The sequence below is a fragment of the Pelmatolapia mariae genome, linkage group LG6, assembly GCF_036321145.2.
Source record: "Pelmatolapia mariae isolate MD_Pm_ZW linkage group LG6, Pm_UMD_F_2, whole genome shotgun sequence".
Taxonomy (NCBI): Eukaryota; Metazoa; Chordata; class Actinopteri; order Cichliformes; family Cichlidae; genus Pelmatolapia; species Pelmatolapia mariae.
Window position 1 is genome coordinate 2,827,892 of NC_086232.1, and position 17,412 is coordinate 2,845,303.

The 17,412-nt window shown below is 40.5% G+C and overlaps 1 protein-coding gene across 7 annotated transcripts in view; it reads right to left on the bottom strand.

The window, feature by feature from the left end:
- The window catches only part of tenm3 (teneurin transmembrane protein 3), a 266,186-nt gene that overhangs the window by 83,288 nt on the left and 165,486 nt on the right, over positions 1-17,412 (bottom strand). For 5 of the 7 annotated variants that reach the window (XM_063475646.1, XM_063475644.1, XM_063475645.1 and 2 more), the window contains 6 exons: positions 12,437-12,692; positions 11,460-11,561; positions 10,919-11,113; positions 6,428-6,628; positions 5,141-5,326; positions 4,014-4,040 (listed from right to left, as the gene is read on the bottom strand). In XM_063475646.1, the coding sequence (XP_063331716.1) occupies positions 4,014-4,040; positions 5,141-5,326; positions 6,428-6,628; positions 10,919-11,113; positions 11,460-11,561; positions 12,437-12,692 (967 nt within the window). The remainder of the gene's footprint in view (positions 1-4,013; positions 4,041-5,140; positions 5,327-6,427; positions 6,629-10,918; positions 11,114-11,459; positions 11,562-12,436; positions 12,693-17,412) is intronic. The other 2 variants (XM_063475648.1, XM_063475647.1) reach the window with 1 other exon arrangement.

Genomic DNA, 17,412 nt, shown 5'->3' on the forward strand with positions numbered 1-17,412 from the left:
TCTAGCTAAACCGAGCACTGAGAATGACTGGAAAACAGTGAGCGAAAAGAAAAGACAAAACCTAAAATGAAATGGAGTTAACCAAAAATATGTCAGGTTATAAAGCAGAGTGTGAAGTCATTGTATTCTGGGACAGTAAGGCCTTTATTATTCTTTAGCATGAGTTACCTTTATATCCTGAGAATAGGAGAGGGCACGAGGGAGAGAGGGAGGAAAATTAGGGAGAAAAGTAAAGTGAAACAAAACCAGCACTACCAAATATTTAGTCTGTGATCGATAAATGAAGACGGCAACCAAAGGAAGAGGAGGCAGGAAGGAAGAGCTGGGATCACAGGAATGAAATGATAAAGAACCACAGCAGTGTAAATACGTCATTCACATGTTAGATCTCAGAAGAGAGAAGAAGGACAAAGCTAATGACAATGCAACAGCTGTTATGTTGTACACAACATAGCTTCTGTTAATAAATACAACTGTTTTTATACTGACAAACTATCCGGTGCAGTGTACCAACCTTCTGTAAGAGGATCGAGCGGCTGTCACCACAACTGAAGCTACAGCCTGTGCTGCTGTTCCTCTTAACTACTAGATTAAGATCTTTAAAGCAGGAGGTGTAGCATAGCTTAGTGCATGATAAAGCATGTGCAGCCACAGAGATGAAAAAATGAACAAAATGCAAAAGTGCCAAAACAGTAGTTGGTTCCAAAAGTGAGCCATGACTCCCCTGATCCACTGATGGGCCTATAATTCAAAATCCTACGTCGCCTTGTTCTTGAGTTGGGTGTCCGTGCTGTCCGCCTGCCCACTCGCCCGGTGGGGTGACGACAACAGCCCATCAGCCTTTTATAGCTGAGGTGTGAAAACTAGATTGGCAAACAAAGTTCTGCTCTGCAGGTTTAATGTTACTTAACATATTCCCCGCATAGCAAAACCCTCCATAGAACTGGCAGAAGGTGTCAGTCAGAGGTAGGTGTCGTCACTGATTTCTACAACTGATAAATGATCATAATTATTATCTTTCTAACTATGTATAAAAACAAAGCTGACACTGTGAGATTCATCAGAGGTGTGAGCATCACAGCAGATGTGTTTGTGTCAAAGTAACTGAGGATAAAAGAGAAAAAAACATGAAGGAGATTTTCCTGGCCTGGCTTTTTATAGCAGATGAACCGTGAATCAACATGTGAACATTACCTGATGCTGCTGAAGTGAAGCAGGGCAAAGTTACAGAGGTTTAATTAGAGATACAGCTAAGAGTTTTGCAATTTGGTATAATTTTAAAAAGTTTACATTTCTTTGGTATTGAACACCAGAAATGAGGCTTTCTAGTTGGAGGTCAATTGGAAAAAAAACCCCCGCGTCTGACAGCGCTGAACACAGCGGCAGACTGATGCGTAATAAGCAGCGAATAATGCAGAAAACAGATTTTTATGGTAAACTGTTCTCTGAGTGCACTGAGAGAGAGAGCTGTGCAGGAAGTGTGAGTTTATCCTGCTGGAAGCGAAACAGCAAAAGTAAGAAGGAAATAAATGACAATGTCTTGAAAACATGAAGCAACTTTTGATCTTGTTTTGCTGTCGGTTCAGTGAATTTTGGTCAGAGTGACGAAACCTGCAGCTTCAGAATCTGTGCGGTGTCAGCGTTCAGCACACGACTGTGTTCACGTCTTTGATCGTTGCTGTTTTAGCTGTTTGGTGGAAACAGTTTTGTGAGCTTTAACCTGAGATTCTGGCGTTTCTGCCAAAATACATTTATATTTAAAAATCAATTCAGGATTTGATGAGTTGATGTTTAGTTTAGTTTATTTAAACTAAAATCGTTTTGAATCGGGAAATCAATTTTTTAAACCCACTTCTAGTCAAATCAGAGCTGTAGGAAATTAACTGTTAATTAAAATTTGGGTCCAGGCTGCAAAACACACTTTCAGCTTTCAGCTAATACTAGCAGCTCAAGTGACACAACCTTACAACCAGTGTTTTTCTTTTTTACCTTTAACTTTTTTCCATCAAGGAATTCAATGTTTTGTGAAGATTGAATCAGAACAGCGTCATGCTGGCTGATAGATAATCAAAACTGAGCTGACTCAGCGGGACCCTGTTTTAAAGAGATGCCTTTTCAGGCTGAAACTGGAGGCTACATGAAGAGGTTTGTTATATATATAAAACCCTGGAAACATGCCTGCAGAGCACGAGAATCAATACACAGAACTGGAAGCAGATTTTAAGGAGAAACAATTTTGAAACTGGTTATAAGAAACATAACTGTGGTTTTAGAAAATCATTCAGTGTAATTGTAAGAGTTAATATTGTGCAGGGTAGAGGCCTAAAAGTCAGAGAATCAGTTGCTCTAAAACTTTTGCTCGACCCTGCCAGGAAGCTATTTACTTCCTCAGTCTGCCACGCTCTGGGTAAAGCATGACCATCTCTGGAGAACTCCTTGACCTATCTCAGGTTATACACTGCTGGTTCCTGCTCGGTCACTTCATCTTCTTGCCCCAGCAGCCAACAATCATACATAACCACAATCACTTTGGTGGCTAATACTGCATTGCTTGTGGGCAAGTATCCTCTACCCTAGAGCCCTGCCTCTGGAATATTTACAGATTTAATCTGTAAATATTCCTTTGCCACAACGAGGGCTTGGAATAATATAATATTACTTAAAAAACCACTGAAATTAAAATGAAAATTGTACTTCTAATTATATAATTGTCTTGTGTAAACTAAAGTATGACTTACATCTTTAACGCAAAAGGCAATTGTGTGAGTCAAATTACAGCTGCTTAAATTCAGTGACAGTTATGAGAACCTTTGACTGTGTAGCAAATACACGTGGACAGGACAAAGGAGGAAGCAGCTCACAGGAAGACCAGGAGTAAAGACACAGCAGATTTCTGTTATATTGGCTTCCCTTCATTGGCTCCCTGTTAAATCCAGAATTCAGGCCCCATCTTATCTTAATGACCTTGTAGTACCATATCACCCTATTAGAGCACTTCGCTCTCACACTGCAGGCTTACTTGTTGTTCCTAGAGTATTTAAAAGTAGAATGGGAGGCAGAGCCTTCAGTTTTCAGGCCCCTCTTCTGTGGAACCAGCTTCCAGTTTGGATTCAGGAGACAGACACTATCTCTACTTTTAAGATTAGGCTTCAAACTTTCCTTTTTGCTAAAGCATATAGTTAGGGCTGGACCAGGTGACCCTGAATCCTCCCTTAGCTATGCTGCAATAGGTGTAGGCTGCTGGGGGATTCCCATGATGCACTGGATGTTTCTTCTTCACTCACTATGTGTTAATAGACCTCTCTGCATTGAATCATACTTGTCATTAATCTCTGTCTCTCTTCCACAGCATGTCTTTATCCTGTCTTCCTGCTCTCACCCCAACCAATCACAGCAGATGGCCCCGCCCCTCCCTGAGCCTGGTTCTTCTGGAGGTTTCTTCCTGTTAAAAGGGAGTTTTTCCTTCCTACTGTCGCCAAAGTGCTTGCTCCTAGGGGGTCATATGATTGTTGGGTTTTTCTCTGTATCTATTATTGTAGGATCTACTGTACAATATAAAGCGCCTTGAGGTGACTGTTGTTGTGATTTGGTGCTGTATAAATAAAACTGAGGCCAAGATTTCATGGTCTACATCAAAGACGGTCAATACTGATTTTGCCTGTGCTTGTGTAGGTCCTGTCTGCTCAAAGTAAAATACTCAGATGGCCCAAGTCACTGAGAAAGCCATTATGACATCAAACATGCAGTATCACACAGGGATTGAATACAACAGTAACAGGGAAATGTGTTTCTGTAAGTCAAGCTGTTATTATAGCTAGTGTAAACTGGTTTGATGAATTTGCCCTCTTTGGGGCCCAGCTGTAGCATCCAGTAAATACATCAATAAACTCTATCACTGAAGCAGCTAAAGTTCAGCTGTACGTTAACAAAAAAAGCAAAGGATGAAGAGAGGAAAAGAATAAAAAACTCGTGATAACAGTGATAAGAAGATTTTTTAAAACAGTGTACAGTACCTTTAACTCTAATATCCGGATTGTGAGCTTTAAGAAGACAGGAAAAAGGAAGAAAAAAGACATAAATAAAGAGGATTTAGTTCAGATAGAAGGAAGCAAAGAAAAGAGATCTAAATGAAAGTGACCACGAAGAGCTTCAGTCAAACAAACAAAGCTTATCAGGACCAATCCAGTTATTTTGTATTGATAGGTTATGATGTCAGCTGTGCTGTTTCCAAGCTGAAATATGAAATCACCCAGTTTCATGAATTTGGAAACAATTCTTTATGTCTGTGTTTCTAACATGGATCAACATAAGATGCAAATGTAGTGGTTACAGATGATTCCTACCAAGGAACGCTTAACTGATCATCACAGTCATAATCCAGTGTCTGCAGCAGCGATACAAGCAACAGCTGCTCTTTAGTCGACGGGCTCAGTCATGCTTATGTCTAATAAAAAAACAACAGTCTTCACTACTTGCTCGAGTCAGTTAGCACATGCCCAGGTAGCTGCATTAGTGTTTTCTCTGAGACTATCTCTGGATGTTTTCTGGTCCCTGTTTATTTTTGATCATGGATGCAGATGAAAGATCTTTGAAAGACTCTTTGTTGCTTCAATTCTTCTTGAGGACTACACTGATAACTTTATGTGACTGTGTACTGGATAGATATTTTTACTTTTGCACAGTGCAGTCTTAGCAAAAACCAAGAAGCAGCGTTTATAAGACCATAATCTTTCTGGATGTTATTAATTGCAGCGCTGAGCAGATAAGATCAAGCATTTTGCAGTGCAGCTAGAAAAAAGAAGTTACCTAGAGTGATCCTAAAGGGAAATTCTGCTTTGAGCCCAGATTAAGATGTGTTTTACTGGAAAACAACAAACTAACACAAACATGTACATCCACATTATCAGCAGCATAATTTTCCTTAAACCCTGAGAGCAACCACAAAGATGAGAAACTGTGATTCGCTGGTTAACAATGGCACCAGGACCAATCAGTGAAAAGAGCTCATCTAAGATATCTGTAGTTTTGTTCAAGGCTGTGCGCCACTCTGCTGTGTCCAACTGGATTATTTATGTGTAGTTGTAATGCTAAGTTATTTTGTGTGCGTGCGTGCGTGTGTGTGTGTGTGTGATCCACTCACCAATGTTGCAGTGCTCCCCTGTCCATCCCTGGTCACACTCACACTTCCCGTCTTTACAAACTCCGTTCTTGCTGCACAGTGGGTGGCAGGCCTTTTGGTCACACACACTTCCAGTCCAGCCCTCCTCACAGCGGCATACGCCGCCGTAACACACTCCATGGCTGCCACAGTCTACTTCACACACCTCTGCAACAGTAACAAAGAGAAATTACTTCATCGACCGCAGAAACACAGCGATTGCATGTGAATGCAACCGATATAAGCACGTCCACGCACGCTGATGCACTCTGTTCTTATTTCACCCGCAGCTGCGTCCTGGACTGCACCCTGTGTACGCCAAATGACGTCTTTACATACACTAAGGTTCAGGAAAAGCTCAGTACAGATTACTACAAGTCACTGTGTTAATTTGTGTGTTTGAGTGTTGTGTAGAAGAGAGATTAAATCTCACTCTTGCACTGAAGTAGCTCAGAACTTCTTTATTTTCCTCAAGCTTGGGTTCGCAGCACGCTAGCCGCTCCTGCACCGCTACAAAAAGCGTCTGCTCAGGGTGCAACTTACTGAGGGACGTGTGATCTTTGATCCTTTTGTATACCTGTGTGCATTGGAGATGGATGTCGTGCATCCAGTTCTTGTTTTTTAAAGCCGTTAAAGATGTATGCTGTACACCACAATCATTCTACTCTGGATAAAGAAAAAAGTGACTGTTGTTGTAATTTGGTGCTATATAAATAAACTGAATACAAATGAATTAAATGTGCTTGCAACATGTGTATCGTGTGTATGAATATTATTGTGTCATTTGCTGCAATTGTAGAGAAAAATATGTGGAAAATGTTGACGGTGAGCATTTTGTAGATAACACTGCTGTGTGTGGTAAGTTTTGTTAAAGAGTTAACAAAATGTTCATACAATATGCTGATTTCTGTAGTACAGGCCAATAGTAAGTAACGATAGTCTGACTTTATTTCTCTTTTTGAGTTTGAAAAATAAAATGAAACTTTTTTATTTACCTTAAATCTTCTTGGTTGCATTCCATTTAGTATTGCAGCGTTCAGAGCGTTGCATCTCTAACACTGTCGTCTTAAATAGCTTCTAATTTGTAACTGATTTGGATTTTTTATGCCGGTCACTTCACTTCTAAATCCCCTCATAACACATCTGTACAGTATTCATTGTTTTAGGGACTGTGAAAGGCTGGTTTTACAAATGCTTCAACAGAAGGTTTCATTCTGAGAGAAATAAGAAAATGAAATGTGGACATAGACAGGTAAACAGTGCACACACCTAAAGAGCAGTCAGGTCCAGTCCAGTTCTGGTCGCAGGCACATGTACTGGTCTCTGCATTGTAGGTGCCATGGCCTGAACACTGGTCTGGACACATGGCCTTGGTAATTTCACAGCTGGCTCCACCCCAGCCTGGCTGACAGTGACATTCGCCATGAATACACACCCCATGGGCCGAACAGCTGGGGTCAATGCAGTCCACTGGATGCAGAAAGGAAATGATCAGTACACCAAACAGTACATACAGGACACATGCACACGTTCACACATCAACTTTACTGTTTAACTCTTGAGGGCAGTTATCTGGAGCCAGATGCTTAAACACTTCAAACTTAATTACACACAAACAGCTTTATATACAGTTATAAAGTTGTGCATTTCCTCTTTTCTGACTCTGAGTCACGACAGAATTTTATGAATGAGCGCCTCATTTGCATTTTCACATTAAGCAATGAATGTATGTTTGGCTTATTTCATTACATGCAACCTCAAGTTATTACACATGGACTGAAACCAGACCAGTAAACACCACTGCACAGTATATTTGAGGTGTTTTTGGATAGTCGCTCAGCACTGCTCACACATCCATCGATTCAGTGCAAACACAAAAGAATATTATGTGTCATTTTGTTGGGGTAAACCTACACGGCATCTTTGACATAAATTTTCAGATTAGCAGCTGTAAATAGGATTAACACACACACACTGTTGGCACAGACGCCCTCTCCCTCTGTCTGTCTCTTTCCGACTGATGACTGAACTCATCTGAAAGTAATGTGGTTACTGTCCGCTGTGATATGCATTTTCATATTTGTACCATTGTGTCTGCATACCCACAATGTGAATCACAAATGAGCATCACTTCCCTCAGCACTGTTGTATGCTTGTGCAGGTCATTACTGATTAATTTAATTTGAATTAGTGTAGTGCATTGTTTGCATCTTGCTTTTATCCAGGTATCTGGCTAAAACAGATGCTGTGGATATTTATTTGCACATCATATTAGAATAAATGAATTAAGCATTTACAGCTGGGGAAATAATTATTAGATCCCCTGTAGAATTAGTAAGTTTGCTTACTTACAAAGAAATTAACAGTCTCTAATTTTTATGGTAGTTTGCTTTTAATGCAGAGACAGAATATCAACCAAAATTCAGACAAACACAGTGATGTAAGTCTTTGGCTCCCTACCCCTGAATTCTGGCTCCCACAGATGGGCTGTGTGCCCATGTGGCACAGATATTACAGTAAATTACTTACAGACACTTAAACGTATGTGTCTAAAGCACACCTGTCCACAAAATCAATTTCTTCCATTCCGACCTCTCCACCACCGTGGGCAAGACACATGAGAGACAAGACTGCATCGGCAATAAGACCAAGATGGTGGTGAAAAGGGAACAGCTGCCGGTGCAATTATTCCAATTGGAAGAAATAGAAAATGCATCATCAGTCAATCATCAATCACTCCATGCAAGACCTTGGTCTCAGGAGATGAGAATGATCATGTGGTGGATCAGCCCAAAACTATACAGGGGGGGCGTTAATAGTCTAATAGCAGTTAGGACCATAGTCACCAGGAACATCATTGGTAACACTGAAATCTTGCAGCACTCGCAGTGTCCCCCTGCTCACAAAGGCACAGGGATAGTTTCACCTTTAGCTTGACCGTGAGAAGGCTTGGGAGAAAATGCTGTGGTCAGATGAAACCAAAATCCAGCTCTCTGCCGTCAGCTCAACCCGCCATGTTTAGAGGAAGAGAAATTACCCAAAGAACAGCATCCTCATAGGGATGCCTCCCTGAACTGGGGCCAATAAATGGACCTAAATTTACCATAAAATCAGGAATCTCCTGTCCTCAGCCAGAACACTAACATGGGATGGGATGCGTCCTGCAGCATGACAGTTATAAAATAAACCACCAAGGGAACAAAGGGAAGAAACAGAGTGGAGTCTAGCCAGTCTCCAGACCTCAGTCAAGATCATTTCATATACTTGATAATTACACCGTTCATATAAAGTATTTTTCTACATCATATTCGGTCTCTCTTCATTAAAATGAGATCATAAAAATTAAACATTTTCATTTCAAGTGAGCAAAATTGCAAATTGATCTGTATAAATCTGTTACAGCTACTGCAGCTGAACGAATGAGGGATGGAGAGAAAGCTCTTAACACTGGAATGATTTATAGATTGTTTTGCCTTTTAGGGGTTTTACAATATTAAATAATGTAATAATTAAATAATTTGTTTGTCCACAAACACCGGGTAGATCTGTTTTCACCCTTCTTCAAAATTCCACAATTCCAATTCAAATGAAATCCCCACATGGCTGCGTGGCCATCCTACAGTCAAAGCAGTTCATGCTCTGGATTCTAATTTTGACTGCTGCACACAGGTACTCATCACTTCCTGTGCCCATGGCAACACACACTAAGAATATGTCACATTTTCTTATATCACCAGTGAAATTTTATTGAAAATGGTCACAAGGTGGCTCTCTCTGTCACCTGCTTCACAATTTAGCATCGCCGATGTCTTTAGATTGAACTCATCAAAGATGATATTTATTGGATAAAATCTCAGGAAGGAGTTTGACAAAGAACAAGGCCAGAAGCTTGAACAAAAGTACATTTAAATAAATGTAATTATTGTAGAGGAAGACCATTACAGTAAAGAGTCATCCATGGGATTGCCAGGCAGAGAAGTGTGGTTCATCGCTCCACAGCACACCTCTCCACAGCTACAGAGTCCAGTGGAAGTGTGCTTTGCACCACTCCATGTGACACTTTGTGTTGCACTTGGTGATGTAAGGCTTGGATGCATCTGCTCAGCCATGGAAAGCTGTTCCATGAAGCTCTCTACGCACTGTTCTTGAGCTAATCTGAAGGTCAGGTGAAGTCACATGACTGTAGTGACCGACTCTGCAGAAAGCCTCTCTACCACACTATGTGCTTCAGCATCCACTGACTCCACTTTGTGAGCTTGTGTAGCGTACCGCTTCATGTGTGAGTCGCTGTCAGTCCCAATCGATTCCACTTTGTTACTGATGCAGCGATCGAGCCCCTCTCTACTGTTAGGACTGTTATTCTATCTGCATAGATACCAGCTAATAATGACAACAGAAGGAGGAACAAACAGAAAAACATAAACCTTTGTCCAGACGAAAGATGGATCTGCTCTTTCTTCGTTGTATTGTTGAAAAACCGAAGCTAATGGGAACCAGATGAGGTAACTGTAACATGTTACTAAAGGCTAACAGGGCCTTTTTCCTGAGGATTTGTCAGAGAGTTTGGAAATATTAATCCAAATAGAGTTAAAAGCATCACAGGCAGCCTGTAGCCATGACAGGTCTACACATGATATTTAAGAGTTTAATATTCTATGTTTTATATTCTGCTCTCACACAAGTGTGAGACACTATAAGAAGATCACATGCAGAAATAACATTAACCATATCACCAAAAAATAGAAATAATAATTATAATAATAATAGTTTACTGAATGTGAAAATGGTAACAGTGTAACCATTACACTCACAAACGCTGTCTGCACTCTGGGACTTGCACATGTTTCTCACACTCACAGATAAATAAACTTATGAACAAACCCAGCCTCTGTTTTAATGTCATTAGCTCTCAGTAAGTTTCATTTGCGCTCAGAATAAATAGATTTCAGTGCGTCTCTTTACTATTTTAGTAAAGAGGAGGAGGAGCTTCTATCCCCAAGCCATCGCAGTCCTAAACCAGAACATGCCCCCCCCCCCCCCCCCCCCACTTGCACAATGTACATTTTCAGATTTTCAATTTAAAATTTCCAGATTGTCTATTTTATTTAATTCATGTAATATACCTAATTCACTTACTTTCTGCATATAATGCTACTTACTACACATAATGCCCCCCGTATATATTCATTTAATGTTCTCTCCCTTTTTGCACAGTCGAGGAGCGTGTCAGGATACATGTTGTACTCGTATAACTATGCATGTGACAAATAAAGGATCTTGAATCTAAAACAACACAGGGGACCGTCCAAATCGTCTGTTTCAGGTGCCTGTCTCCTTGGCGACTGTGGTTGGAACAGAGACTCAAGACAGTGTCAACTGTGAATACTGTACCATAAAAATACTCACAAATCTGACATGTACAATTTGATTTTTAAGATTCCCAGGAATTACCATATTCCTACATTTGACCCACTTTGGTGGATGAAAATGAGTCGAATTTGATACAGGTGAAAAACTGTTAGCATACAACAGTATAGCATATTTTCATTTTGATGTATTTTGAGTCACTTTAGTTAAAGTCATCAAATTTATTGCTGTCAAATGTAAAAATGGGCATAAACGCTTTTATTGCTGAATTGTGACATTTTAAAAGGTTTCCCCGATTCCAACAGAATCATAGTGGGTACAAAAAATGTTTATTAAATCAATAACTTTACACAACAGAGTAGACACTTTCACTTTTCACTTTCACACTCTTACCTTCCTCACAGTTCTCTCCCTTATAACCAGTGTTGCAGATGCAGGCGCCCATTATGCAGATACCATGTCCTCCACAGTGGATGTCAATACACTGGTTGGCTGGCACGTCGCACTCGGTACCTTTCCAACCACTGTAGCACTGGCAGCGTCCACGAGAGTACTGACCGTTACCGCTGCACAGCACCGGACAGGACGCTGCACCAGACACATGCACGAACGGAACAAGTCACACTTACTAAATCACCCAAAAAAGGCAGTAAGATAACTGAACCCTGAAGTTCCCATCAAGCTATGTACTGTGTAAACAACTACGATGGATTAATATTCAATAAAATGCTATTCAGTTATAAACCTCGTGCCCTATAAATACTTAGTGTAACTTTTCAATTATTCTTGATTGATTAAGGAGCACACTTAACCTAAACAGAGCAGCTGAAAACATGCAAAATATTTAAAGTCTTTGTCATGTCTTCTTTGATAAAAGGGGAATCCAAACATGCAACAATCACTACTGCCCTATAGGTGAGGCAGAATCGTTTACCTCGAGAGCAGTCGGGCCCCAGGAATCCTGGGAAACAGTGGCAAATCCCCGAGAGACATTCACCGTTTCCATGACAATTGTGAGGACACTCCATAATCGACTCTGATTTAAAGTGGGAGAGAGAGATTATTTAAAGACATACACACACCAAACTGTGTGACTGCTCTTCTGCTATTACCATAGTTACAGCCAATTAGTCCAATCAGTGCATCCAATCACCACAACCGCTCTTTCCCTCTCTGCCGTGCTTTTTGCTTTGCTCCTCTGCTCTAATTAAAACTGCACACACACGTACCACTGAAGGTTTTCACAGCATACTAGTATTACATTAAATATTTGTCATTTATTGAAAATCACATCCAGCCTATATAGTTGCAGGTTGCTTCAGTCTCACCAGGTTTATCTGCCAAATTCATTTATTGTGCCTGCATTTCCCTAAAAAGCCCATTGAAGGTTTATAGTATGTTAAACATAGAAAGAATAATCATTTTTACATCTTTCTGCATTTAGTGCTACATCGCTAACCCTAACAGACGACTATGTAAGTTTTGCATAACCACAACCAGTTTGGTTAAAAAGTAAAACTAGATGAAATGTTGTTGTCATTTACATATAGATTATATCTTGACTGATGTTCCCTCACAGTTAGAAAGTTCTGGCCTTGAATCTGTTAGTCAAGTGTCTGTATTTTCACTTCAAACTCATTTTTCGAGATAACTTATCAAGGAATCAAATGCAGCTTTACTCAACGTTGCTTCGAGTTAAGATCGTGATGTCTGTCACGTTCCAGATAACTATGCGCTCCAGAATCTGCTTTGATGTTTCTCATTATAATTATTGTTATTATTATTAATAGTAGTAGTATATTTGAGTTTCTGTAATAACAAGCTGGTAGCACATACGCTGAGCACATGCTTTGAAGAGGTGCACTCACACACTCTTACAGTAACGTCCCAGTAAGAACAAGCATGTCTCACCTATGATGATGGCATTGTAGGAGACTTGTTCTGTGTTTCGTCCATCATTGTAAAACGCCAGGTGCCAGATTCCAGTGTCCAGGTACTGGATGAACCCAGCCTCGTGCACATTCACGGAGCGGATATGTCGGGGGCCTCCTTCAGACTCTTCTTCGAAAGAAACAGCTAGTCGTATGTGTCCTGCGTCGGTGTCACTTAGTGCTCGTTTGTCTTTCGAAATAAGTCGACTACCATCCAACAGTTCCACAAAGTCATACTGGAAAACAAAAAAGCACAATAATGCAAACATCGTATTTTCCCCAAGGTTTAGCCTAAAGTTTCAGCTATAACAATCTAACCACTGTGCTCTTTGAGATTTAGAGGTGATGCTCAACATGTCCAGTTTTTGTCACCCTGCACAGTACCTGGATTCTCCTGAAGGGCCAAGGCCTAGCAAGGACAGCAGTGCAGGTCAGTCTGACCATCAAGTGGTCTTTTTTTGGCCTCTTACTAGCTTTATTAGGCAGTGCAGTGAGAACACATCCTACTAGGGAGCATGGTGAATGGCAACTGTAAGATATCATATCGCAGATCTAAATTTGGTCAGTCAGCATTTTCCATAAAGCTTGCCATCTGTGGAGCACACTTCCAACTGAAATCAAATTGATTACAGACATCAGTTCCTTTACAGTGAAGGTCAAAGTTTGGTTAAAGGGAAATCAGAGCTGTACTCATTTTAATTAATGATTTTTTGTTGTTGTTGTTTTTTTTTATTTATTGTCTATTAATTGTAGATGTATTCATGATGTATTTTGGTTTTATGAAAATTTCTGTTCTATTGTAAAATATGTGTATTGTGAGCCCAACAATGGACGATGGTTGAAAATTAGCAATAGCTCTAAACGTATGTGCGTTACATCAGTTTCATGTTTTGCACTTGGACTATGTTAAACTGCACTGTCCCTTTTAAATAAATAAAACAATAAAACACATGCGACACAGGTCAGCCTCGAACCCTGGCCAGCCGCTCTCAGCCACACAGCCTACGGTCGCCCGCTCATCCCACTGAGCTAAACTGGCCACGATGTTGTCACATGGTCTTAGGTGAATCTTAAATATATCACCAATTAAACTCTGAGCGTTCACATGACATAACAGATGGATGTCTATGAAATTAGCTCTGTGTACAATGGTATGGACCATTTCACAACAACAGCAATAGAGAAAACAATGGGTGAAAGCATGAAGAAAAATCCAGGAGAAGTGGGCTATCATCTCAAGTGCTAACACTGAGCTGTGTGACTGCGTGGATTAGTCCTTTGACAGATGTGACACAGAGATGTAAGTGTAGTCATTAAAGGAATAGTTCAGTGAAGAAGCTTATATTCATTATGGACTAAGAGTTATGAAGCACTTGACTCACTTGCAAAGTTGCCTGTGAAATATTTATAACTTGAATCAGAATCAGAGAATCGGAGAGCGGCTACCTCAGGCTGCCACTAGGACGGCGCCATCTTTCCTGTGTTGATTTCAGAGGGTTTTCTGAGCATTTCGGAAATTTGTTGAAAGTAGAAAAGTCATACGAACTAGGGAGGCTGACGACAAACTGTCCTAAATGTTATAGTAGTGAACAGATATCAGCTGCAGCCACTGATTCAATAAGATTTCATTTTGAGGCGTAAAGATAAAAACATCAATATCGTCTCAGTTGGAAACATTTCTTTGCTGTATCATGTCGTCCTTTGCCTACAAAATCTCATCCCAGGGTCATGACCTACATTACCATGGCATCTATTGCACACATACACCACAATTAAATGAGTCAGCTTTGTATGCTGAATGTATAGCATAGCTTCTAACCTTTTTGACAGATGCCCCTTTCATCTACATTTACATTATAAATTAATGTTCCTCTCAGTCCCTTTCAGACATGACAGAAGATAAACAGAAACATGATATGTGCCACCTGTAATTTTCTTATAATTTATTGAAGTATTCTCCAGGCTTCTTGAAGGAGATTCCAAGGTTCGTCTTTGGATCTCGGCTGCCTTTTTTTCTGTTCTCTGTCAGAATGATCGCACAATACTTCAATAATGTCGAGGCTGACGCTGTGAGAGGCCAGTCCAGTACTGAAAGCTTTCCATTGTGTGTTTTTCTATCCGAGTATGCTTTTACTGCACTGGCCGTGTGTTTGGGACCATTGTCATCCTCAAACATGAAGCCACTGCCAGTCAAATGGTTCCCAAAAATCAAAGTGTCGTTTTCTCAATCATGATTCCAGTTCTAACCAGATCCCGTTGACACCATCAGGCTTCAGCGAACAGTTGATGATCAACTGAAGGGCCAGATGCAGCTCTCAGGTCCTGTGTCAGGCCTTTACTGGAGTTATCCTGTTTCCCGACATGACTTGTCCATTTGCTTTCAGTAGTCTTTTTTTACGCATGCTACTTCTTTTTAGGACATTATACGTAAACTATGCCACGTCTCTGGGCATATCCTTGTTTCAAAAATACTATTTTATGGCTGTCAAGCTGTTGTCTTTGCCATTTTCCATAAAGTTAACTCATTAATTAAAAATAATGATGGGTTAACCAAGTAACCGAGTGCCTAAAGATGCAACTTAAAGTTGTCGTGAGCAGGGCTGGCGAGTCTTTGAGTTTCAGGTGGACCTGATAATTAGGTAGCATAAACAACTTGTTGTCTTTTAATAAAATTTAAGACTCCTTCTTTTACACATAATCTGAATGTGGAGTCCTCATTCAGCCAACATAACAGAACAATCTGGTTATGTACAGACTCTGCATGTTTCATGTCAGGATAATGTTTTAGGTCAACATAAACAGATTATCTTATGAGATATACGCCATGATTCTAACCCTAACACCAAGGCTGCCGAACCTCGTCGCCGAGCTCTGAACCTGCTCTGACACTTCCTCTCAGTCGTTCTGCTCCCCTGAGTCCTTCAGTGGTGAGTTAGATCACTGTGGGGCTCTCTCTTGGAGCCAATCTGTTGTCTAAATGAGTTCCTTATCCTTTCCCAGATGATTATTTAAAAGCTATTACATTTAGCTGTTTTTTTTTCTTTAGTGGGCTAAAACTTACTTAGGGTCACATCCCACTGAGTCAGCTTCATTCTCTGACTTTGTTGATGAGTTTAGATACGTTTGACCAATAGAGGAAAATTCACTGGAAAAATGAGCAAAGAAGCAGCAACTGTGAAAGATTGGAGACGCAGCAATACCGAAAAATTTCAACCGAACCTAGTTTTGTTTTTTGTTTTTTAAAAATAATTTTGTTTTGTTTTTGTTTTTTACAAATGAATCACGTAGATGCTGGAAAATAATGTCAGAGCTCTACACTAACTTTTTGCCACGGTTGCACTGCTACACCTAACTTTTTTTCTTAGGCGCACCAGCATAAAAGTTAGGCGCACCCAAATTTTTCAACCACATTGCTTAACACCGCAGTTCTACATGTGCACTTTTTTTGGGGGAAATTGCTGTCCATACAGACAATATTCATTTGTAAATGATTAACTAACAATCTGTCAACACAAAGTTCTTTATTTGGAGCACAGCTCTAGAAGAAAGATAAGTTACTGAAAAAGTGCTTGTGCTTAAAGTGCATTGGCACTCTTTGGCAATATTGTAGACAATGTTAAACTTAATCATCACATTGGCTCCTCTGACGACCTGTTTGCTGCTGCCTGATGCTGAAAGGCAGCGGGGAGAGGGGACACTTGGGCAGTGCATTTACCGCAGCCACTTCTGTCGGGCCTAGGCTGCTCACTACGGCTCACTTCAGCTGGGTATCATCACTGATTTCTATAATCCATTCGATTCACAAGGTCCTGATTCGATTCGATTCAATTTTGCCTCAGACAGTCAGAAATATTATAATTCTGATCATTTATCAGTACTGATACATGTGAGACTTCATCAGAGGTGTGAACATCACAGCAGATGCCTTTGTGTCAAAGTAACTGAGGATAAAACAGAAAAACATGAAGGAGATTTTCCTGGCCTGGCTTTTTATAGCAGATAACCTTAAAAATATTCTGCAATTTTGCATAATTTTAAAAAGTTGAACAGCAGAAATTAGGCTTTTTTGTCCGAGGTCCTTTAAGTAAAAAAACAAAACAAAACAAAAAACAGCGGCCGACAGTGCTGCAAACAACGGTAGACTGATGGGTAATAAGCAAATGAACAAACAGAAATCTGAGATGGGAAACTGTTCTTGAAGTACAGAGAGAGAGAGAGAGAGCTGTGCATGAAGTGTGATTTTTATCGTGGTGGATGCAAAAGTAGGAGGGAATTACTGACGATGTTTATCAAATGTGAAGCGTAGGATCTTCTTTTGCTGCTGGTTCAGTAAATTTTGGTTGGAGGGAGACAAAACCTGCAGCATCAGAATCAGCGCAAAAAAGACGTAAACACAGCGCGGACCCGCCGACGCATCAGAGTCAGTGAGCTGTCAGCTTTGAGCCCCGACGGCGTGTCCGTGTACGGGCCGTCGGGTGAGAAAGCCGAGAAAGCTGATTCTGATGCTTCAGGTCCGCTCTGTGTTTACTTCTTTGTGCACAATCCGTTACCTGCTCTCATTTGCTGTTTGGTGGTTGTAGAAATAGTTTTGTGAGCTTTAACCTGAGATTCTGGCGTTTCGGGCAAAATACATTTATATTTAAAAGTCGATTCAGGATTTAATGAATCGATATCGCTTTATTCACCTATACTCACCTCTCTCTATCCACCTGCACTTTCAAACGTACACACAAAGGACTACGGGACAACTACAGGACCACGGCCAATCATAGAGGTCCCGCCCCTGACTATCTCTGATTGGGACACACGATAGGGGCATGATGTGTGTCAGTTGTTGACCACACGGACTTTCAGAGTTGCAGAGACTTTTTTTTTTTTTTTTTTTACTGGAACAGCTGGTCGCACCGGTGCTACCAAGGATTTTCTTTTAGTCGCACCATTGAAAAGTGTGGTCGC